Genomic DNA, 21,182 nt, shown 5'->3' on the forward strand with positions numbered 1-21,182 from the left:
GGCGGTAATCAAGGCAAAAGGGTGGCATACGAAATATTAGATATTTCCCAATTAAGAAATCAAAAAAGTAGACTGAATTTGCATTTGTATGTGTTTTGCAGCGTATCTCAAGATACGGTGTATAGCGATTAGATTTGGTGATTTTCGGGGGTGTGTGCAGACATTTGTCTACTTAGTACATGTCTAGCAACCCCAATTCTATACAATGGTGATTACATATCAATGGTCTAAACACCATTACACCGACCGACATTTCCGTTCATTTGTAATGGAGTTGAGGAACCAAATATTGGCCTGGGCCATTGATATACAAATTGACGTCATAGTGATTGGTTAATACTTGTACGGACGGGGTAATACCGATCACATACTCAGGATCCATGGAAGCAGGGCGGTCCGAAGAAGTCACCGGCTTGCCCATTCAAGGTGGCTTGGGAATTGAAAGGGTTCAGATCGTAGTTCGGCGGTGCGTCTGTTTGACAGTTGCGATGTCAATACCGACTGGTGTGCACTGAAACGCACGCAAAATAGGGGGTGGATTTCCGTTGTGGGGACACCGACGGAACCGATTCCGAAATTCTTGCAGAAAGGGGACAACGATAAAGCGAATCACGCATGTGTCGTTGATGGAAAATCGGAAGGGCACTAAGCTCGTACATCCCGTCGTGCATCAATTATAAATTCGATTCCAGGTAAATTATGAGATGCCATGAGCCGCAGGGATGGGATTACGTGCGATATCTTATGGTAATCAGCCACGACACTTAATTCCTTCAGACCCAAAATCATAACTATGAATATCGAATAGGGTAACTACGCTAAAGTGATTTATAATACACCTGGATTCAACAATATCTCCTCGTCGCATCCAATGGGTGCCTATTCGCCTTCGCAGGTGCAAGCCCTTTCATGCCCGGAGGCAGTCATCAAGCATTCCGAACACCGGGGCATCCAAGCGCATCCAAGCGCATCCTCGTTCTTCTCCCTAGTAGACACATCAAAGAAAGATAGGGCTCTCGCTCTTCCACTTCGACTCCCCCGTCTTATCCCGCCGCTCATTCAAAAACCTCTCCGCGAGTCGCTGCCCACCAGTCGACGGGGTGGATGATTCCGCGAGGGGAGGCGACGAAATGGGCGCGCGCCGCTGATTTTCCTTTCCAAGACGGCTCGGGGTCTTAGTCCGCTCCATCCAACTCGGCGTATGCGCCGGAGAGTTCGCTCCATTGCGTCCGCTGTGCGGTGAGTCGTTGTCGTCTTTGGGCGACAATGCAGATGCGTATGGTCCCGCGCGGATCCGTGTTAGTGTCTCATCTTCCTCGTATACGTTGGACGTAGTCCGAGGTCGAAGGGCCTGAAGTGACATTGGACGTCTGACGCCGGGCACAGCTTGAGGAAGCGCGAGGTGCCGATTGGGAGGTGCATTCTCCTTATCTCGTCCGGAAAAGATCCTCGTATCTGTCCTGCGGTCGGTGAGCATCGGCGTCTGGCTCCGAGAGGGAATCCGAGGAGAATTGGAGCTTCGTTCACCATTATTCCGTCCGGCCTCGAACATTGGAGAGCCTTCGTTTGTCCGGCTCGCAGATCGCTCCTGCAACCGGGGCCGAATTCGTTCGACACGAATGATGGACTCCCAGTTGCTGACTTGCTTCTCATCTTGAGTCGTGTCTGTTGGCGTCTCAGCCCCCGAAGTGATGTCGTCAAGAATGGTTGGCTCCTCTTCAACAATTTCAGCATGCTCCCGACGGTGACCTGCTCCGCGTGGTGGCAGGGAGTATCGCTCCCACTCTTCGACCGAGAGTCCTTCGTTCGGGCTAGAGCCCAGGTCGGCCACTTCCTTGGACAACCATGCTTTCCAGTCCCGGCTACCTTCAGTAGGAGTCCGCCTATGCGGTGATGTCCTGGAGCTGAGAGCAAATGACTTCACTGGGCTACTCTCCATGATTACTGCAGTTCCCGAATCCCCATCTCCCAAGGGAGTGTCCCTCCCGTCTTGAGAGTAGACGCTTGGAGACATCACCGTATTCCTCAAATCCAGGGACACTTCCTGCGCGGCCATGGAAGGCGGTGGATTCGCTTCAATGATTCGGTCAAGCTGGCATTCCACGCTCGAGCGGAAATTTCCATGAGAGGTTCGCGGAAAGAAGAAGCTGCGGTCCTCTTCCAATGGAGCCTGCCATCTGTTTCGGTTCCTCTCAACGCGGGATGCAATCAGGCTGGTCGTAGGAAGATCTGCTTGCTGAGGCGCTCCACCAACTTGACGACTAGTCGAGAGTTCCTCACCAAGCGCGTCATCCAGTTTGGAGTCCGCATTGACATCTGTCTCCGGGGTAACTTTGGCATAGCCTAATCCTAGGTCACCCTGCTCGTCATTAGGATACAGGCCTTCTAGAGATGCCGTTGAGAAATTCATCGCAAGCTCAGGAGGGACGGCGCGAATGGTCACTTGGCTCGACCTTGAGGCCAAAGATGCATCCTGTGACTGGCAATTCCTAGACTTCTGGCTGGGTAGAACCACATCCTCCTCCTTTCCATCATAGGAGATCCTCCTGACATGCTCATGCGCGATTCCGAGAGAGCCGTAGGCGCAGCCTTCTTGGCCGCACTCTGGATGTGTTTCCGGAGCAGGGGGTTGCTGTTGGTTCTGGCGCTTGGCCTCCTTGTGCTTTGTCAATGACATCAACGTGTTGTAAAGACTTCGTCCTAACTGAGATGGTTGGCTTGGTGGATGAGATTCGGGGATCACGGACAGTGGCCCATGCATGCCCGAGTGGAATGGCGCATCGCGGCCACCCAAGTTGTCAGTGGGGATTGCAGTATAAGTCGAATCCGCCCAGGAAGTCACCCGCGATTTTTCTCCAGTGTTGGATAACTCGCTCGAAGTTGATGAAAGCTTCCGATGAACTGACGGGGAACTCGGACAAGCAGTCTGCCATGTAAAGGAAGTCTCGCTCGGTTGCCTTGAGGTCCGACGGCTGGCGGCATCGACGGCGGGCGATACGATGTCAGAAAGCGACCCCGTTCCGTGCCCAGACACAGGGGAGCCGCCGAATGTAGTGGTCTGCACGAAGTCTCCGAAATATGTGCGTGACGCTGTAGCTTGTTGGATAGGTAGGTGGGTCGGTGGAGAAGACGCGATCGACATCAGAGAAGTTCTACGAAAAAGCTGTTTCATTTTCGACTTCAAGGTAGATGTCATTGACAGTCGTTTGCCCTTGGAATGAAAGAGGGAAGACGATGCGGCTTCCGAACCAAAACCTGTTGCTGGGGAGGCGGGTGAGAACGTGATATTGCTTGGGGTGCATTGGGACTGCTGCTGTTCCAAAGCATCCGGCATATCGGCCGCTTGATAGGCTCCAGAAGAGTTAGGGGTTTGCTCCACACGTTGGCGCCGTCGAGTCTCCTCAGCCCACCAAGATTCCGTGTGGTTCTCGGCACTGGGGCTGACATCGTTCGCGCCAATGAAATTGGAGTATTCCTCGCTTTCTGGGGAGATATTTGCTTCATGAGCGTCGAACTCATCAGAAACAACAGCGCCTTCGACGGCGGCTTCAGTCGAATTGTTTTGCGAGTTATCGGCGCGAGGTGCGGTGACTTTTGAATGGTCCTCTGTCTGACTGCCATAGACACTGCATCCCTTCGCGTTCGAAAGGGACTTCGATCGCCGTAGTGCGGCAGTGACGTTGCTCGCTCGAGATTCACTCTCTAAATCCGCGCGACTCATTCGTGACAGTAAGCTCCGTGTCCGGGACAACGACTTGGCGATAATGGGCGACGAACGCGCACCAACGCCATCGCAAGTGTACCCATCACGATCACGTCGATTCGACGCTGCGAGAGAGGGATTCGCCGACTGCCACGACTTCAACTCGAGCGGCCTCCGATCGTGCTTCTTGACGGTCTGCCGGCGCATTTGCATTTCCCGCTGCCGCTCCATCAAGGTAAGTCTTTGCGGGGTCCGCTTCTTACCCACATCGGCTCGAGGCGTATACGTGTCTCGTTCGGTCACCTGCGCTCGCTCGAAGGCCCGGGTAGCGGCTGCGAGTGCATGCTGTTGTCGTGATTCGGGATCCTCATACTTCGACTGTATTAGGGAGTCCTGGAAGCTCCGGCGAGTGGATGGAGTGGACTTCGCACGTCGGAGTCGCGCGCCGGCGTCGCTGGATGATCGAGCGAGCATTGAAGTATGTAGATTACAAGGCATATGAGAGTTGAGATGATCAGAATCATGCTCTAGAAACTACTGGTAGGTCTTTGTTTCATGAGTAGTAAAAGTCATGATGAGAAGAGGTTCTTGTTGCTTCATCAGATATTGACCGCGATATGACACCCGGTTCCAGAACAAGGAAAGGGCGATTTCGCCGAAGTGGCGAGTGAGATCATGAAAGGGAAGTCGCGAATCTAAAACACCTGCCAATGGCAGTAGAATGTAAAGGAACGAGAGGCTATAAAATCCATGTCGATAGGAAGAATATGTGTACAGCTGCCGTGAGAACAGAATCGATTCGCTTTTGAAGATACTGGCAATGCTCGGGAACTGCCAGAGGAAAATCGTTGATGTCAAGACGCTAGGGGCAAGAAACACTCGCAAGGCTGACAGGGACGCTAGTCATCGAATTTCCGGAAACAGAAGAATTGACTGGAAGTATAATAGTGCGAAACAGCGTCTCCCTAATCTCTCCCCAACATCTCCGCGACATCATCATCTAGCCCATCCATGACGCCTCCATCAGCGAACGCCGTGACCTCTTCCTCTTTCCAGTCTCCGCTCCCCACTCTCCGCTTCTTCGTAGCGGAGGCGCTCGCGTCATGTACGAAATCGCCGGTGACGGCCGAGATAGGTCGGGTCTGTCCCAGATGTTGCGCGATCTGAACGTCAGGGGCAGAATCGGCATCGTTCTGCTGCGTGTGATTTCCCGTTCCGTTGGATCCTCCAAACGGCATCGGCGGCGGAGTCCCCGTTGGCGTGAGAGATTCGACCGGTGGCGGCGTGATGGATTCGTACTTCGGTCTCCGCGGCTCGTCGACGCCCGGGGCCAGCGCGTCAAGGTCGGTCGGATTCTCTGCGTTCAACCCCCGCATGATACTGTCTTCCACCTCGCGCTTCTTTGCTTCGATCTGCTCCTTTCGGCCCTGGAGTTCGAATTTCCGCACCTCCTCGCTCGCAAGGGCGGCATTATTCGCCTCAACGATCTTCTCCAGGCCTTCGACGAGCGCCTTGCGTGCCTTGATGCTCGCGCTGACGGCGCCCTCGGCGGTTGCGAGCGTCTTCAGTAGCGAACTCAGCCGTGCAGCGTGGACGGGAGGTGTTGGCACCAGAGCGGACGGATCCGTCAGCTTTTCGAATTCGGCTTCAGAGTTGGTCAGGGCGGGTTTGGCGCTAGAGTCGGCCTTGGTGAGGACGTTGTGCAATGTCACCAACGGCTGCAGTTCTGGCGGCACACCACCGCTGGACGATGAAAGGAGCGAGCCGCCGAGTCCTTGTTTTCGTGCCGGGCCTTGCGATTTGTCGATGTCGTCCACTTTCGCTTCGATCGCGTCTTGTACGGGCGGGTCGAATATCGCCCGGCTTCTCCAGACCTCGATCACGCGCCGGATCTTCTGTCGTATGTCGTTCGTGGCACTTTTGTAGGCATTGGCGACCGCATCGCCGAGGATCTGTCAGAGCGTGTTAGCTGGGTCGAATAACAGGTCAGATGCTCAAACCTACCGGAGCGAACGCCAGGACAAATTCGTTTTTCTTGCGCGCCTTCGATTGTTGGATAACTTCTGTAGCATTCGTTAGTTGACTGGTTCTCGAGCTGTTGTCCCAACACCGGGAAGAACCGTACCGTTTGCGAGGTATATAAGATTCAACCTCTTGCTCGACGTCGACTCGGATAGCCTCTGGGACCACAACTGGGCGGTCCTGTCGGCATGGCGTCTGCAAGTCACCACGATGTTAGTAATTTGCTTCTACGAGTTTGACACCACATGGGGTCGCGAATATCGACATAGGCATACCTATGGAACATAATCCACTGCGCGACGGTGACGATGCCCTCCTGCGTCTCATTTAGAGCGGAGAGCTTAGCCTTAACGGCATCATCGGTGTACGCCATCGGATCGCACTTGGAGAAGACGGATCACAAGATGGGATCTACGAGATATTCGGTCCTCCTTATCACGCTGTCCACTTCCTCCGTTCTCTAGGTAATCCCAGATCTGTCTGCTGCTTCCCTCTGATGAGCTCAACAACGTGCAATGGCCTTTCAAAGCGATATGAATGACTGAATGTTTTGATCCTGTGAAATGAAATCCAACATGAAGTTCCAGGGACTAGAGCTTCCGTCAAACACTTTAAGCGGAGCCATGAGGCTAAGCCCCTTTCGACTAGCGCTGTTCTGGTCACTCCTGGAGCCGCATCTCCAATTGCTATGGAACTCTCATAGAAGCATCAAACCAACACTCAACTAACACTTGGACACTTCACACCACTCTGCCATCAGTGCAATCATTCTGTTGTAACAATCGAACCTCCAGATTCCTCTAAACTAGTCATCAACCTCTTGAACCCCATCCTCCCGCTTCTGGTCCAACGCTATTAAATTCCACCATGGCTGACCGATTTCCCTCGCTAGAGGACCTCGATTCCGGTATGTCACACTCCCCAACCGACCCTGTCCCGTATACTGACTGCAGGACCAGCTCCGATCGGCGTTGCTCCCGCGGACTCGTCAGCGTCGAACTTCCTGGACCGCGAACGCGCCGCCCTCGGTGATGATGCCGATCAGTTCGCATCTACAAACGACAACATCGCCACCGTCGAAGACGCCGGCGACGACGACCTCCTCGGCGGCGGCGACCACGCCTTTCCCACCGGCGTCGTCGCGGACGACATGTCTGGCTTCGAGAACAGCTTTCCTGCCATTGACACCACCAACGAGGTATGCTACCCCCAATACCGCCCTATGTTGTCCGCTGAAGGTCACTAACCGCCCGTCTCAGCACATGGCCCCTGGCGGCACAATCACCGGCACCACCGCCCCCTTCCTCCCCGGCGCCCCCGCCGTGAGCACTAGCACCTTCACCGACGAGCCCGAGCCCGAGGTGATCCGCACGTGGCGCGAGACCCGCGACGCCCAAATCGCCAAACGCGACGCGATCTCCTCGGACCGCAAAGCCACGACCGTCCGCGACGCGCAGGTGTCGATCGACGAGTTCTACGAAAACTACAACACGAAGAAGGAGAAGGGCTTGGCGCAGACGCGGCGGGAGGCGGAGGAGTTCTTGGAGGGACGGGAGGATACGGCGGCGGGGGGGACGAGTTGGGAGCGGATTGCGAAGTTAGTGGATTTGAGTGGGAAGGGAACGGTAGGGGGAGCGGGGGGAAGTGGGAAGGAGAGGTTTCGGGAGTTGTTGGTAAGTTTGAGGAAGGATGAGAAGGCGCCGGGGGCGAGTGGGTATTAAATTCGGAGAGCGGACGGGGTTCGAAGGGGAGCGAGAGGGATATGTGTGATATGAGCCGGAGAGACATGGCAATGGAGCGATCAAGGGCTGATTGTAATGTATTTCGTCACCTTTGTATATCACCGACGTGTCGAGGCGAACCGGTGCATGTGTGGATTTTACCGACGGGAATCGAAAAAGATAGTGTTTAAATTGGGCCTCAGACCGCTTGCTACAATGTATATGGCTACCGCTTGAATGTCTGCAATGGATTACTTGTCCTCCCTCGCGCACCCGCCGCCTTCTTCGGGCCCCTCCTCCCAACCCTCTTACTCCTCCTCAGCTCCGACTCCGGCTTCCGCAACCCCACAAACCCAACATCCGCCCCCTGCCCCCGATTCATCCCCTTCGGCAGCAAATACTCCGGCACGTGCCGCAGATGCGCCTGCACCTTCGCCGGCCGCAACTCCCCATCATGCCTCAGCTGCCGCAGCTCCTCCGGATTCTCCTCGAAATGCCGCTTCAGCTTTTCTGACTTCACGATCTCCGTCCGCAGCTCGCGCAGTCGCGCCTCTCGGATCGCCGTGCTGGTGACCGACCGGATCGCGTCCTGCAGCCGGTAGCGGAACCCCGAGAGCGCCGCCATGTCGAACTGGTAGGGGGAGACCGTCTTGCCCTTTTTCTCCTGGCTGGCGGTGATTTTTTCCAGGACCGCCTCGTCGTTCTCGCACCCGGCGAACGAGAGAGCTTTTGTCTTGCGGAAGTGTTCTTTCGGGACCACGAAGCTGAGGGCCATGCCGGTTTGGTTGGCGCGCCCGGTGCGGCCGATGCGGTGGGTGTAGGATTTGGAGGTGCTGGGCAGGTCGAAGTTCAGGACGCAGGCGACGTGCTTGAAGTCGATGCCGCGGGACACACCGTATTCCTTGTCGGACGGATGCTTGCTCTTTCGCTTCTTCGACGGGCGGGCTTCGGTGGGTTTCTCACCCTCTGCAGGCTCTGATTTCTGCTCGGCGTCGCCGTTGGTTTCAGTCTCAGCCTCTTCATCGTCTTCCTTGCCCTTCTGCTTCTTCCTCCCTTCGTTTCCGATCACCTCGTTCTCATCGGCCGCGATGATGATGTCGTACACACCCTTGTTGAACTCTTCGACGACGTGGATCCGGGAGTTGACCGGCAGTTCCGAGTTCAAAATGCAGCTCTTGATCCCCACCTGCTCAAAGAAGAGCTTCAGACGGTAACAGCGATCGATGTCGCCCACGAAGATGATGGACTTGCCCTTGAGGAGCTTCAGTTTGTAGATGGCGTAGGCCAGCAAAAACTTCTCGTCCTCGGCGGACTTCACCACGTACTGCTGCACCTTGTCCTCATCGTCTTTCTCTTGCTCCTCCAGGTCCAAGATGGCCGGTGCCGCGTTCTTGCAGAACAGTCCCTTCAGGCTCTCGACCTCCGTGTGGAGCGTGGCGCTCATCAAGAAGGTTTGGACGTCGGTAGGAAGGGTTTTGGAAATCGTCTCCAGATCGGCGCCATAATCATACGATAGGATCAAATCCGCCTCGTCAATAACCAGGTGCTTCACTTCGCTGAGCGACAACGCCGAGCTATTGATATGCACCACCGCCCGCCCTGGGGTGGAGACGACGATATCTGGCAAGGCCGCCAGACGAGCGCGTTGCACCTTATCATCTTCCTTTCGTGCGATGTTCTCCACGCGGAGAGACTGCGAGCAGAAAGAGGACAGCGCCAAAATGCACTTCGTCACTTGGGATGCCAGTTCTCTCGTGGGAACCAGGATCAGTGCGGCGGTGCATTTCGACGCGGTGGATGAGGTCGACGACTGTTTTCGGGCCAGGATGGATTGGAGAATGGGAAGGACGTATGCGGCCGTTTTTCCCGAACCGGTTTTGGATCGTGCTGGAGATTGTTAGCATCCGGACAGACACATGCGGGCAAGGAGTAGGGTACCTAGGATGTCTCGGCTCTGTAAAGCGAGTGGAATTGCGGTCGCCTGGATCGAAGTCGGGCTGGCGTATTTCTCATGAGCAATGCCCTTCAATAGTCGGGAATCGAAGTTAAACGAATCCCACGATGCAGGCGGAGCAGGCGTGGAGGCTTGGACGATTTCGGTTGCAACTTTCTCTTCTGACTCGAGATCGGATTGTGCTTCGGCCGGGATCTCCTCGGCGATCACCTCCGGGACGTCTTGTTCGTTGAGCTTCCGCTTCATGATTGCTTTGGAACTCGATATCTCACAGTGGGGTGGTTGTATAATTCTGGTGTAGAAGAGCATTACAACCAAAACGAAATTTCAGATGGATAGGATATGCGCCAAGATTTCGGGGTCTTCTACTTCATGCCTTAGGTGTCAAGTCCTCCAGCAGGCAGTATCTTTTTCAGGCATCAACTATCCTTGCAATTAGCACGTGATTCCTCCTAGTCACGGGGCCACTGTCGGGAGTCACGGTACCTTCGTTGTACCAGCAACTCAGAGTCTCAGGCAAGGCTGCAGCGGAGCGCTAAGGGCGGGGAATCCCGTGGATTTCAGGCCATTAGGCACCAAGGTCGATCTGTCAGCTGTCGAAATGGCGGCAACCAACCACCGATTGATGCGATGGACAGCAATGGACAGCAAAGGCCACCAAGGGATCCTCTCCCCCTCCAACTCCGCCTCCCGATAAGCTCCACTTCCTTGGTCCGTTGCTTCGTCAGTGCAGTCATCACCTGCCTTCCCCGTACTCTCTCTGCTACTTCGCCATCACTATCGACACTAAACTCCCCGTCATCTACTTAACTCGACTTCTCTTCCTCGAGTTCCATCTTCCTTTCTTCTTTAACGCTTGCCTATCTTCTATCCAACCTCTTTGTCACCTTCTCTTTGTCACTTTCGTTCGTATAGGACCCCCTGCGGTCTCATCCCGAGCTCCGTCGCTCAGCTTGCGTGGTCGCTACCACCACCAGCACTATGAAGGTCGCTCTCCACCTCCTCCTTCCCCTCCTCGCTGCGGCTTCGCCCATCGTTAACGTCGAGATCGGCACCATCCACAAAGATGCCGCTCCCGTGATCTCATCCGTTCATTCCCAGGAGATCCCGAACTCCTACATGGTCGTCTTCAAGAAGCACGTCAAGGAGGAGCATATCCAGGCACACCAGTCTTGGGTTCAAGGAATTCATACCAAGGGCGAGTCCACTCGCATGGAACTGAGGAAACGGTCCCAGTTGCCCATCGTTGACGAGGTGTTTGAGGGCTTGAAGCACACGTATAACATCCCCGGCAGCTTGCTCGGGTACTCGGGTCATTTCGACGATGAGGTGATCGAACAAGTCAGACGGCATCCGGATGTGAGTAACTCGTGCTTCCACAACGTCTCCGTGTTTCGATATCCCTATCTGCTCGTTTCATGTTGTTACTCTCCTGGTAGTCTTGCATGCGTATGGCGGGGAAGCCGAGCTTCGCCACCTAAGTCCGATAAGCTCCGCCAAGGCAGTCACGCAATCAAGAACCGGACATGGAATTACACCAGTAATAGACTTGGTAAACATGTGCTGATCCGATGTTGTACAGGTCGAATATGTCGAGAAAGACTCGACCGTCCACACCATGGAGACCCAGCCGGAGATCGAGAAGAACGCTCCGTGGGGTCTCGCTCGTATCTCCCACCGTGACAGCTTAGGCTTTGGGAACTTCAACAAGTACCTCTACACCAAGAACGGTGGTGAGGGCGTCGATGTCTATGTCATTGACACCGGCACCAACGTCGACCACGTCGACTTTGAGGGTCGTGCACACTGGGGCAAGACCATTCCTTCCGGTGATGACGACCGCGATGGCAATGGTCACGGAACTCATTGCTCCGGTACCGTCGCCGGCAAGAAATACGGCGTTGCCAAGAGTGCCAACGTCTACGCCATCAAGGTGCTTCGTTCCAACGGCTCCGGCAGCATGTCCGACGTGGTCAAGGGTGTTGAGTTCGCTGCCGAGCAGCACCTCAAGCAACTCAAGGCCGCGAAGGATGGCAAGAAGAAGGGCTGGAAGGGCTCCGCCGCCAACATGAGCTTGGGCGGTGGCAAGTCCCCCACTCTCGACATGGCCGTCAACGCCGCCGTCGAGGCCGGCATCCATTTCGCCGTCGCCGCCGGAAATGACAATGCCGACTCCTGCAACTACTCCCCCGCTGCCGCCAAGCTGGCCGTCACTGTCGGTGCCTCCACCCTCGCCGACGAGCGTGCGTACTTCTCCAACTACGGCAAGTGCAACGACATCTTCGCTCCCGGCCTCAACATCCTCTCCACCTGGATCGGCAGCAAGTACGCCGTCAACACCATCTCCGGCACCTCCATGGCGTCTCCTCACATCGCCGGTCTCCTCGCCTACCTACTGTCTCTGCAGCCCAGCAGCGACTCCGGCTATGCCGTCGCGGCGATCACCCCCAAGCAGATGAAAGCTAACCTCATCTCTATCGCCACCGAAGGTGTCCTCGACGATGTCCCCAGCGACACCAAAAACGTAAGTACCCCCTTCCCCCATCCCATAACCGTCTAACCCTCCTAGATCCTCGCCTGGAACGGCGGCGGTGCCTCCAACTACTCCGACATCATCGACGGCGGCGGCTACGACGCCCGCACCGCGTCCCTACCCACCGTGGGCTCCCTCCCCCCCTCCCACGGCCTCAATGCCGAGGCCGACGAATACCTCGATCTTCTCGGTCACCGCGTCTCCTCCGGCGTCACTGGGCTCGCCGACCGGTTCGAGAAGCTGGGTGAGAAGATCGAGGGACTCGTCGAGGAGGAGCTGAGGGAGATCTTCAGCTCGCATTAAGGTGAAATTACTAGCATGTGCCGTACATCGGTGTCGGATCGTCAATCGGGCTTGGTTCCGTGTGGAGCGACATCGATGAGATCTAGATACCATTTGCTGGACAATTGTCACCAAGCACAGCGTACCAATCGGCGGTATTCCATATGAATAACACTTGATCAAAGTGCGTGTGTGGCGTATGAGGCCACAGGCTTCGGGAGGGAGTGCAGGTGTCGGTCATGAGGATCATGGGGATCGCCATTTCCTTTCCATGTTGGGAGTCTTTTTGGGAGTCTTGGGTTTCGTATATCATCGCAATACAACTATGGCTTCTTGAAACATGTATGCTTGCTTGCTCTTTATGCTGGTGATTTTCTAGGGACTTCCAGTTCTTGTCTACTTGGGCCACTTGCCCACTAAATCAAGGCACTTTGGTTAACATCTAGTATCTTAGACAAAACTTTGGGGTATGGTCAAACCAAGGTCCTTTTGATCCGCATATCTCATCATTCATGCAACCAACCATCCAATTCCAAGAGCGTGTCAGTGAGTTTGACTCCTTCGTTCCCCATACCTAAAAACCGCTTCAATCCGCCGTCCTGAATATTCATCCTTCACCCACATGCCACCCTCAACGCATCGCCCCCGACTTACTTCCATCCACCCGTCACACAGATGCAAACTTATTTTAACCTCCATCCAACCTATGCGAATTCTTGAGCCAATGCTGCTATTGTCCGTATCTTCACCGCCACTTCAGATCTTGTTTTTCAGTCCGATCAGTGCGATCCAATGCGGCAGACACCTGTATTTGCTACCATGTCATTCCCAATGAGGTCTGGCTGTCTTCCCATTGCAGATTTGCTTTCCGATGTCCCCAGTTTTCGCCTGGGGGTTCCTTGAGGTCGTGGCAAGGTCCTACCTATAGACTCATACGTAGAGGTCTGCTCATGCCTTTCATTTCCGTATCTAACACGGTTCATTCTGTCCCAAGGGGACTGGTTCCACTGGGCCGGAATCTACCCTCCAGTAGATCTCCCCGTACCGATCAAGTGACCCTCCCAGTCCCATTGCCGGCTTGTGGATGATATGCTGTCTCCTTCTCTCATATTTCCCGGATGCTAGTGGAGAAGTCCTCCTCCACGAGGTGTATCCTCAGCACCCGGAATCCCGTTTCGACTGTCCCTCCCATCCCCCGCCCCTCCGCCATGCCATGCTCGGCCATCGTATAGCATGCGGGTACTCTGGCCCCTCACCCGGGTCCTCAACCCCTCCTACCCCCCTCAACTTCCTCTAGTGAATGGCTATAGCGACTTTGGCGCCCGCGGCTAACCGGGCAACATCATGTGGCTTCCTCAAGGTTCCTATGTGTTGTAAATCATTGCCTAACACGCAACCGGGACCCTATAAATATGACCCCCTCCCTTGTCTAAAAACAACCCTTAACTTCCTTCTCACCACTTTCTCTTCTCCTCTCACTCTCCTCGCCCACCCACAAAGTCCGAAATTCATTCGACTTCCAACCGAAACCCATCATCGCCCCCCCTCTTCTTTATTCTGTTTATTCATGCTCGCTGCTGCTAGATCTACTCCTCTCTCACGGTATGTATAGTGCTTGATGAACTGTGGTGCTGACTTCTACAACAAAGACCCGTCCGTCCTCGCGCTGCCGGGGGCCCGTGTGCTCGTCCAGTCTTTCCCAAATCTTTGTACGATATAGGTGCCCATCAGGGTAAGTCACTTCCCCTTCCCCTTCTCCTTCCACTGTAATGAAATCTCATTCTTGTAACATTTGCTGATCGTGTGATGCGCAACAGAGCCTCGGAAAACCCACTGCAAGGGGAGATTCGTCTCCCTAGCCGATAAAGGACTGGCCTTTGGGTCAGCCCATGATCCTCGGTGAGTGACTTTTGTCCCCTCTTCATTCCTCAAAATGCGTTGGACATGACTGACTTCATTCGTTTGTTTGGCTTATCATATAGACCTCGTCGCCGCTGTCCTCATTTCCATCCTCCTCCTCCTCACCCACCCTCCCGGTAAGTTCTGAAATTTTCTTATTGCCTATGTTCCTTGCCCTCCAGCAGCAGTGAAGCCTGCCCTCGATCTCGATGAATTTTGAACTTGATGAATTTTCAAAGGTGAGTATCCTCCATCTCCTCTACCTTTTCTACTGACACTGCTAGTATTCCACTTTCTTGCAGAATACTGACTTTGCATTGTGAGGAATTTTGGGGTGGGGTTCCTGGTTTCAGTGGTTTCAGCACATGGTGAGTTTTGGGAAGCACCTGCGCTCCAGTTGATCTCTCACATCTCTTCACTGGTATATGTAGAAATCCTTCATAGCGGAATCTGAATTTAGAATCCCCTTTGATCTGACTCCTGAAATTTAAGTGACCCCGATGTATCAGTTGCGGAGGCGTTTGTTGCCCCAGTAGTGTGTTCTCGTTTGTCGTTCTGCAGGTATATCCATACTTGTTTGTCGTTATGATGACAAACCTCGTCGTGAGATCTTTTTGCACTTCAGCTTGCCCTCTCAAACGTATAAAATGATACAATTTGCCTTCAATCCAAAAGCGTTTTCTCCCAATGGCAAGTTCACCCACATCGGTGTGCGACTGCTGGCAGAGGACTGACAAAATGGAAGTTCGATGATGCCATGACCAAGGAGCATGACCAATCTGACAGCTGCTGGGGCCTGTCACGCTACACGGCCATGGAGAGAAGGGCACTCATCTCGCATGATGATTGTTATGGCCTCCTAGTCGTGGCGTATATGGATATGGTGGGTGGATTGGACAATCATAGCCTCCTAACCATGCAGTATAAGAACTCGGTGAGCAGACTTGTCAATTCATTTCGGTTCTATGCTGACCATGCCTAGCATAGGAGCCGGATGAACAGATTTGACATTTATAGCCTCCTATTCATGGCATGTCCGAACATCGTGAGTTGGCTTGTCAACGCATTTCAGTTACAGGCTGACCATGCCTGGAACATGAGTCTGGCTACTTCCGTTGAATCAATCTGGACCTCGCATGGGCGGGGGATTCATCGGGTTCAAAGTGTGGAGAGTCGCCAAGAATGCTTGAGATCAGGTTCTTTGTGGCGCGGGGATAAGTCGACTGGGAAGGGAGTTTGTGGAGGTATACGCTATCCTCATGTGAAGAACTCGAAATCTTCGATAGCAGCTGCTTAGGAACAATCCCGTCCCCTCGAACGAGTCCCGTTCATCCACTGACGTGAAGGTCGCGAGCTATACCACCCAGTTCTGGATGATTCGAAGAGAATCGCATCCAGCGATAGCGGCTTTCTGGAGGAAAAGGTCCAGTTGCGAAGATGTCGAAGAAGCTAGCTGCGACACCCTTCATGCCCTCTACATTTTCATCTCCCCTCTTTCCGAAACCTTCGAATTGCTAACGCATTCCCTCGACCCATATTTGAGGCCCGACTCGCCCAGGATGCGTTCAGTCGTGCGGCCGAGCTGGACTGGACGAAGCTGACCAATTTTCACTATTGGGATGGTTCTAGCTAACTAGTCGCATGGGAAGTCGCCGATGCGCTACAATTAGCAAAATAGAAACTGGATGGGAAGAAATTCGATACCAACATTAAAGGGAAAAGAGACTAATCATGGATGATGAGGGTCCGGCTGTGAAGGTGGCGAGGAGGATATTTTCGATATCGACGAGAGACGCTTTCACGCGATTCGACCCGTCGCTGGGAGGAAACCCGTCTAGACCCCTTGGACAGTCTCCACGATCTGCGGCGGCCTATCGCGCATGCCACCGAGTAAGGAACCTCTCTTGGCTCCAGAGCTTGCAATTGACTGACTCCAATAAAAGCAAGGCCACGGTCGCGACAACAAGAGCAGATATAACCTTTTTTCCTAGCTCTTATCCTGTATCCGAACGAAGCAAGTTCACTTTGAACTTCATTTTCACCTCCACGGTTTCCTATTCCAAACTCACTTCGCTCTTCTGAGACGTGCACCGACGGCGAGATGAGCGACGATGGTGACAACGCGAGCCGCATTCGCTTGGACAATAACCTCAGCTACGACGGCACCACCGCAACCGGTCGATTCGAAGGCGAGTGGTAGTTCCTCAACGCACAAGCACAGCATCAAGACCAAAAAAGGATGTTGTTCCCTCGGTCGGTCAGTATGGCGTTCTCTGGTCGGCCCAATCAGACATGTCCGGGTGCCTTTTTCAAAATACCTCTAGAATTTTGACAGGATGATGGGTTCCGATTACAGAGAAGGGTTGTTACTTGTATATAAAACTAGAAAATCTGGAGAGCTGCCCACATGCATTGCCATTCTCGACGATGCGATCAATCAGTACGGCATCCGGTACGATCTCCCTCAGTGCCGTAGGTACCTCGTTTCCGCGATAGGACAAGGCGGGACCAACTTCCGCATATCCTGCCGCGTCTCAAGGCTATCCCGCCGGAGCTCATTGTAGCCACTTAAAGACACAAGTATATATCTCCCAGGGATTGGATAGACGAACTCATCGCAACAGAAGGCGCAAATGTATTTTCTGGGGAGACTTTGAATCATTTATAAACAGAAGAGCAAGAGACGCAGACGGAATAATGCGAGACAAGCAAGTATATTTAGGAACCGTTTCTCCCGGCCAAGCCCTTGGAGATGCGAATGCACTGTCGCTCCAAGTCTTGCCCATGCCGAGACGGGTCGAGTCCCGGGTCGATGGCCTTGTCCAACGAAATCTTAAATGGCAAACTGGTCAGTCGTCGTGATCGGCGAAGAGACACGGTTGTCTCGATGGTCATGTATATTCTAGGTCTCACGAGCATGGCAATTCGGCATTCCTGCTACCGCTCGGGCGATGACAAGGCCTTTATTGTCATCGTAGGAATCGCTCTCACGAGTTGGAGCCATCGCGATTGTCTCCGGCTGGCGGTAAGATGTCGAAGAGGGATTGGGTGAATGTACAGGAGATGGGGTATGCTTCCTAAGAGATATGACGAGTGTCGAGTGGGAAAGATATATTTACAATATATACCATACTAGGCGATGGGATGTACAGATTACATCGACTAGCTCTTATTGATGGGACTCGCGAACCATTCGCACGCCACCTATTTCAAATCTACCGAGATAGAGATATGTTTGTCGTTCCCTAACGTCTTCAGGACCTGCATTGGTATAGACAATCACATCAGAAAGAAGTGCTTCCCATGAACTTGCCGAGACAAAACGGTGAAGTCATGGACCAACTCATTTATGATTGGAGGTTTGTAGAATTGCTCTAGCGAACTGAGAGGCGATACCGGAACCAATCCGGTCATTAATATCCACATCTGGGGAGAACGATAAGACCAGCCTCAAGGATTTGATTCCATAATCCGTGGAGTGGGGTTGTCGTTGTTGTGGAGATCCGATCTGCTAAAGAATTATTAGCGGTTTCCCCATCCGCCATCCCCCCATCCCCCCATCCCCCGCATACTATCTTCAAGCATTTCCCGGCATGACCGAGGGATGCCGCGTCGGATTAGCGAACGGATCGTCGTGCAGATGGAGGTAAGTGCCTGAGTAACTTCGTAGATTGATTTCTTTTTTCTTCCTCTACTTGTCTCTGTTCCGTTGAGTCCGTTTGACCAAGTATTTGTTCTTAAATTTGTGAATCTGTTCGCTTCAATTGCATACCAAAATGGTCATATTCAAGTCAAAACAGCCGGAAGTCCATGGTACATGAAGCCTGCAGAGATTATTGTCGTCCCCTACAGCTCATATAGACTAACCATGTCTCTTGTGTAGTCCCGACGGATCTCACGACGTGGGACTGGTTGTTCGATTCCGAGTATTCTCCAATATTCCGGTATCCTGCGTTCGAGCAAGCCGGATATCAGAATGCGGTCACAAAAGAGCGTGTATCATGGCAGGAGGTGAAGGATTACTCGACCTACGTATCAACCGCCTTGGTTAAGAAGTATGGGTTACAAGAAGGGAATACCGTTGCGTTGTTCAGCCAGAACAACGTCTGGTACCCGGTTGCAATGCATGGCGCGGTCCGCGCAGGTACGCTTCCAGGCTCTCACCAATGTAGACTGCCACTGACTAGGTTGCAGGAGCCAAAGTCTCTGGTGCATCTCCGGCTTATAATGTAGAGGAGATGTCGTACGCGCTGAAAATTGGGCAAGCCAAGTTCCTCATGACTGCTCCGTCATCGATGGAGGTAGCCGTAGCTGCCGCTAAGAACGCTGGCATCCCGAAGTCTCACATCTTCCTCCTTGAGGGGAATCTGGATGGATACTCAACCATACATGACTTGATCGCAATCGGCAAGAGTTATGGCGAGAATGGGCAAACTCCTGCGTTCAAAATCCCAGCCGGAAAGGAGAACAAGGATGTGTGCGCATTCTTGAGCTTCAGTTCTGGGACTACGGGATTGCCAAAAGCTGTAAGTCACAGCTATCCAAGGATGTGTGTCTGGAGTAGTACTGATTAAAGTAGGTTATGATTGCGCACCAGAACGTCATCGGACAATGTACGCAAATACAACAGATAACACCAGTGGATCAAAAGAAATCTCTTGCCATATTACCGCTCTTCCACAGTAAGATTCAGTTATTTCAGATATAAGAGTTCAAGCTAATCGTGTTAGTCACTGGTCTCGTTCATGGCCTTCATCTTCCAGTGCTATTGAACGCAGAAGTCATTATGTGCCCAACGTTCACAATGGAAGCCATGCTCGATACTGTCGTCGAATACCACTTAAAGGAGCTTTTGCTAGTTCCACCTATCCTCATCCGCATGGTTCGAGATCCTATCGTGGACAAGTACGATCTGAGACACCTGACCCGCTTCTCCTCCGGCGCAGCGCCGCTCAGTGAAGAGATCATCCAACAACTGGCGAAGAAGTTCCCGGGAACAGGCTTCAAGCAAGGCTACGGCATGACCGAAAGTTGCTCGTGCATCACAGCCCATCCCCCGGAGCTCTACGACTACAAGTACGCGCACACCGTCGGAACCATCGTCGCCAACACCGAGGTTAAGATCATCAAGGAGGACGGAACCGAAGCCACCTACAACGAACCGGGAGAGATCCTCGCTCGAGGCCCGCAGGTGGTCATGGGATATCTAGACAACCCCAATGCCACGGCCGAAACCTTCGACGCGGATGGCTGGTTGCACACCGGCGACCAGGGCGCCATCAACGAGGAAGGGATCATTACGATCCTGGACCGCATCAAGGAAATGATCAAAGTGAAGGGAATCGGCGTTGCGCCGGCCGAGCTCGAGGATCTGTTGCTCGGCCATGAGAAGGTCGAGGACGTTGCCGTGCTTGGAATCCGCGACGACTATGCTGGCGAGCTGCCGAAGGCGTTCGTGGTGCCTAAGCCGGGCGTGAAGCCGTCACGGGAGCTGGCTCTGGAGTTGATGAAATATGTCAAGGACAACAAGGTCCGGTATAAGCAAGTCAAGGTGGTCGAGTTCACCGATGAGATTCCGAAGAGCGCCAGTGGGAAGATCTTGCGGAGAGTGCTGAGAGATGCGGGCGACAGGGGCTTGGTGGTCAAAGACGAGAAGGCTAGATTGTAATGGACACGATCTTGTACGAATCATAGGAACCAAACCTTGGATTACAATCCCCTTTCCTAGCAGCTCCTTACGAAAGTCAATATTTCAATAGTTCATATTCGGTACATGGTCAGATGCTCGCTAATACCCAAACATCAAAACGCCTCGCGCAAGACTAGTTGTCTAATCGCCATGCCCCAGTTCGGCCTTTTTGAGCCCCATAAACGCCAGTGGTAGGAATGATCCAACGTCCGCCTCAAATCACCCACCGATAGCTAGCATATCGCCCGGCCGTCTCACTCCTCCTGATGATCTTGACGACCTGCCCTCTCCTCAGCCCCATATACCTCGCCACTGGATCGTTCACCTGCATTCTCGGCAGCTGGCTCTCCTTCAACCGATACCGCTCCAACAACTTCGCCTTCTCCTCCCGGCTCAGCAGGATATGCTTCGGCACCAGCTCATGCTTCGTGATGTTCACGAGCAGATCTGTCTCCTTGAACAGCTCGATGATGTGCGGCAGCACCGTGGGGATCAGCTTCCGCGCCGACGGTGTCATGTCGACGCCATGCACCAGAATTCCTGTGTAGAAGTTGTTCTCCGTGATGGTGTGCGCGAACTGCCGCATTTGCTTGATCCCCAGGTTCTCGTCGTTGTTGAATTCCACGTACACGTTGCCGATCTGCGGCTCGACTTGTTGGTCCTTCTTCGGCGGGGGCATGTAGAGTTGGAGCATCTCTGCGCTGGGTTTGAGGTGGAATCGCATGCGACCACGGCTGTGATACGGTTAGTAAGCAAGAGCAATGCTTTTGGGAGAGGGATGGACGCACTCCGCGAAGCCTAATGGGTCGCCGTACTGGGCGCGAAAATCATCGAGAGAGATTTCGATTTCTTCGTCCGTGACTTCGTAACCCTGAACCGTTTAGCGTTTTCCTATGCTACCAAAGATATTCAATCACCTACCCTGTCGCGACACAATTCCTTGACGGTCTTGTATATACGCCACATCTTCACCAGATCTTTGCTTCCTTCGCCTGAGTCGTCCATGATGAAAGCCGCTGGATGAAACGATAGGATCCGGTTCTTATGCTCTGTCTGGGTAGACGAGGATGACGGACAGGATTATTGAAGGCTTATTCGTTATTGTCAAACTCCCACTGGTTATAGCAAGTTACTAGGTAAGTTGATGCTGTCGGAGTCTAACTTCAATTTGACTTTCGCGACTATCGCGACGACTGTTGAAGAATTTCTGGTCACGTGAAACGGGGTCCATACCTGGTTTCCTCAGCCAATCAATGCGCGTCGTTGCTCCAATATCATTCACAAGCAAAGTCGATGTTGAGGATGTTGATATGTGTGGATAACCAAAGTTGGCTGTAATGTTCTAAAATTCCATCCCCTAATGTCTTAATTCAACAAGA

General features: G+C 53.3%; 9 protein-coding genes across 9 annotated transcripts; 5 read left to right on the forward strand and 4 right to left on the reverse strand.

The window, feature by feature from the left end:
• Nucleotides 1-779: 779 nt before the first annotated feature.
• Nucleotides 780-4,362, reverse strand: P152DRAFT_121281 (uncharacterized protein). Its single transcript, XM_033673707.1, has one exon. The coding sequence runs from the start codon at nucleotides 4,199-4,201 to the stop codon at nucleotides 998-1,000; it is 3,204 nt and encodes a 1,067-aa protein (XP_033538009.1). The 5' UTR covers nucleotides 4,202-4,362; the 3' UTR covers nucleotides 780-997.
• Nucleotides 4,363-4,890: 528 nt separating this feature from the next.
• On the reverse strand, nucleotides 4,891-6,098 carry P152DRAFT_371626 (DUF618-domain-containing protein; the record flags this gene model as incomplete). The annotated part of the gene is made up of 4 exons (XM_033675523.1): nucleotides 4,891-5,655; nucleotides 5,708-5,766; nucleotides 5,829-5,920; nucleotides 6,001-6,098. Coding segments are annotated over 4 exons (1,014 nt in total), but the record flags the coding sequence as incomplete, so codon positions are not given.
• Nucleotides 6,099-6,523: 425 nt separating this feature from the next.
• P152DRAFT_454650 (uncharacterized protein) lies at nucleotides 6,524-7,683 on the forward strand. Its single transcript, XM_033678626.1, has 3 exons — nucleotides 6,524-6,632; nucleotides 6,685-6,923; nucleotides 6,985-7,683. The coding sequence occupies exons 1-3, from the start codon at nucleotides 6,593-6,595 to the stop codon at nucleotides 7,444-7,446; spliced, it is 741 nt and encodes a 246-aa protein (XP_033538011.1). The 5' UTR covers nucleotides 6,524-6,592; the 3' UTR covers nucleotides 7,447-7,683.
• Nucleotides 7,374-9,714, reverse strand: P152DRAFT_454651 (ATP-dependent RNA helicase DBP9). Its single transcript, XM_033678627.1, has 2 exons — nucleotides 9,385-9,714; nucleotides 7,374-9,333 (listed from the first exon to the last, which is right to left on the reverse strand). The coding sequence occupies exons 1-2, from the start codon at nucleotides 9,644-9,646 to the stop codon at nucleotides 7,673-7,675; spliced, it is 1,923 nt and encodes a 640-aa protein (XP_033538012.1). The 5' UTR covers nucleotides 9,647-9,714; the 3' UTR covers nucleotides 7,374-7,672.
• A 667-nt stretch (nucleotides 9,715-10,381) lies between these two features.
• On the forward strand, nucleotides 10,382-12,236 carry P152DRAFT_389493 (vacuolar serine protease; the record flags this gene model as incomplete). The annotated part of the gene is made up of 3 exons (XM_033675987.1): nucleotides 10,382-10,759; nucleotides 10,983-11,924; nucleotides 11,970-12,236. The coding sequence occupies 3 exons, from the start codon at nucleotides 10,382-10,384 to the stop codon at nucleotides 12,234-12,236; spliced, it is 1,587 nt and encodes a 528-aa protein (XP_033538013.1).
• Nucleotides 12,237-13,357: 1,121 nt separating this feature from the next.
• On the forward strand, nucleotides 13,358-14,484 carry P152DRAFT_121429 (uncharacterized protein). The gene is made up of 5 exons (XM_033673708.1): nucleotides 13,358-13,817; nucleotides 13,865-13,947; nucleotides 14,033-14,114; nucleotides 14,198-14,353; nucleotides 14,439-14,484. The coding sequence occupies exons 1-4, from the start codon at nucleotides 13,516-13,518 to the stop codon at nucleotides 14,253-14,255; spliced, it is 525 nt and encodes a 174-aa protein (XP_033538014.1). The 5' UTR covers nucleotides 13,358-13,515; the 3' UTR covers nucleotides 14,256-14,353; nucleotides 14,439-14,484.
• Nucleotides 14,485-14,871: 387 nt separating this feature from the next.
• Nucleotides 14,872-15,411, forward strand: P152DRAFT_446045 (uncharacterized protein; the record flags this gene model as incomplete). The annotated part of the gene is made up of 3 exons (XM_033677895.1): nucleotides 14,872-15,048; nucleotides 15,097-15,159; nucleotides 15,193-15,411. 3 exons carry the CDS (start codon nucleotides 14,872-14,874, stop codon nucleotides 15,409-15,411), a joined length of 459 nt encoding a protein of 152 aa, XP_033538015.1.
• Nucleotides 15,412-17,741: 2,330 nt separating this feature from the next.
• On the forward strand, nucleotides 17,742-19,892 carry P152DRAFT_454654 (acetyl-CoA synthetase-like protein). The gene is made up of 5 exons (XM_033678628.1): nucleotides 17,742-17,927; nucleotides 17,998-18,258; nucleotides 18,309-18,640; nucleotides 18,694-18,796; nucleotides 18,845-19,892. The coding sequence occupies exons 1-5, from the start codon at nucleotides 17,891-17,893 to the stop codon at nucleotides 19,780-19,782; spliced, it is 1,671 nt and encodes a 556-aa protein (XP_033538016.1). The 5' UTR covers nucleotides 17,742-17,890; the 3' UTR covers nucleotides 19,783-19,892.
• Nucleotides 19,828-21,028, reverse strand: P152DRAFT_428413 (RPB5 subunit of DNA-directed RNA polymerase). The gene is made up of 3 exons (XM_033677327.1): nucleotides 20,725-21,028; nucleotides 20,592-20,674; nucleotides 19,828-20,537 (listed from the first exon to the last, which is right to left on the reverse strand). The coding sequence occupies exons 1-3, from the start codon at nucleotides 20,806-20,808 to the stop codon at nucleotides 20,018-20,020; spliced, it is 687 nt and encodes a 228-aa protein (XP_033538017.1). The 5' UTR covers nucleotides 20,809-21,028; the 3' UTR covers nucleotides 19,828-20,017.
• Nucleotides 21,029-21,182: the final 154 nt, after the last annotated feature.

The sequence above is a fragment of the Eremomyces bilateralis genome (genome assembly GCF_010015585.1).
Source record: "Eremomyces bilateralis CBS 781.70 unplaced genomic scaffold P152scaffold_2, whole genome shotgun sequence".
Lineage (NCBI taxonomy): Eukaryota > Fungi > Ascomycota > Dothideomycetes > Eremomycetales > Eremomycetaceae > Eremomyces > Eremomyces bilateralis.

Coding starts and splice junctions, on each gene's coding strand:
- P152DRAFT_121281 (XM_033673707.1), bottom strand. CDS start 4,201: ATGCCTTGTAATCTACATACTTCAATGCTCGCTCGATCATCCAGCGAC.
- P152DRAFT_454650 (XM_033678626.1), top strand. CDS start 6,593: ATGGCTGACCGATTTCCCTCGCTAGAGGACCTCGATTCCG. Junction 6,633..6,684: donor GCTAGAGGACCTCGATTCCG/GTATGTCACACT, acceptor CTGCAGGACCAG/CTCCGATCGGCGTTGCTCCC. Junction 6,924..6,984: donor CCATTGACACCACCAACGAG/GTATGCTACCCC, acceptor CGCCCGTCTCAG/CACATGGCCCCTGGCGGCAC.
- P152DRAFT_454651 (XM_033678627.1), bottom strand. CDS start 9,646: ATGAAGCGGAAGCTCAACGAACAAGACGTCCCGGAGGTGATCGCCGAG. Junction 9,334..9,384: donor ACAGAGCCGAGACATCCTAG/GTACCCTACTCC, acceptor AACAATCTCCAG/CACGATCCAAAACCGGTTCG.
- P152DRAFT_121429 (XM_033673708.1), top strand. CDS start 13,516: ATGGCTATAGCGACTTTGGCGCCCGCGGCTAACCGGGCAACATCATGT. Junction 13,818..13,864: donor AGATCTACTCCTCTCTCACG/GTATGTATAGTG, acceptor TCTACAACAAAG/ACCCGTCCGTCCTCGCGCTG. Junction 13,948..14,032: donor CGATATAGGTGCCCATCAGG/GTAAGTCACTTC, acceptor GATGCGCAACAG/AGCCTCGGAAAACCCACTGC.
- P152DRAFT_454654 (XM_033678628.1), top strand. CDS start 17,891: ATGGTCATATTCAAGTCAAAACAGCCGGAAGTCCATG. Junction 17,928..17,997: donor AAAACAGCCGGAAGTCCATG/GTACATGAAGCC, acceptor TCTCTTGTGTAG/TCCCGACGGATCTCACGACG. Junction 18,641..18,693: donor CTACGGGATTGCCAAAAGCT/GTAAGTCACAGC, acceptor TGATTAAAGTAG/GTTATGATTGCGCACCAGAA.
- P152DRAFT_428413 (XM_033677327.1), bottom strand. CDS start 20,808: ATGGACGACTCAGGCGAAGGAAGCAAAGATCTGGTGAAGATGTGGCGT. Junction 20,675..20,724: donor AGGAATTGTGTCGCGACAGG/GTAGGTGATTGA, acceptor TAAACGGTTCAG/GGTTACGAAGTCACGGACGA. Junction 20,538..20,591: donor GACCCATTAGGCTTCGCGGA/GTGCGTCCATCC, acceptor ACCGTATCACAG/CCGTGGTCGCATGCGATTCC.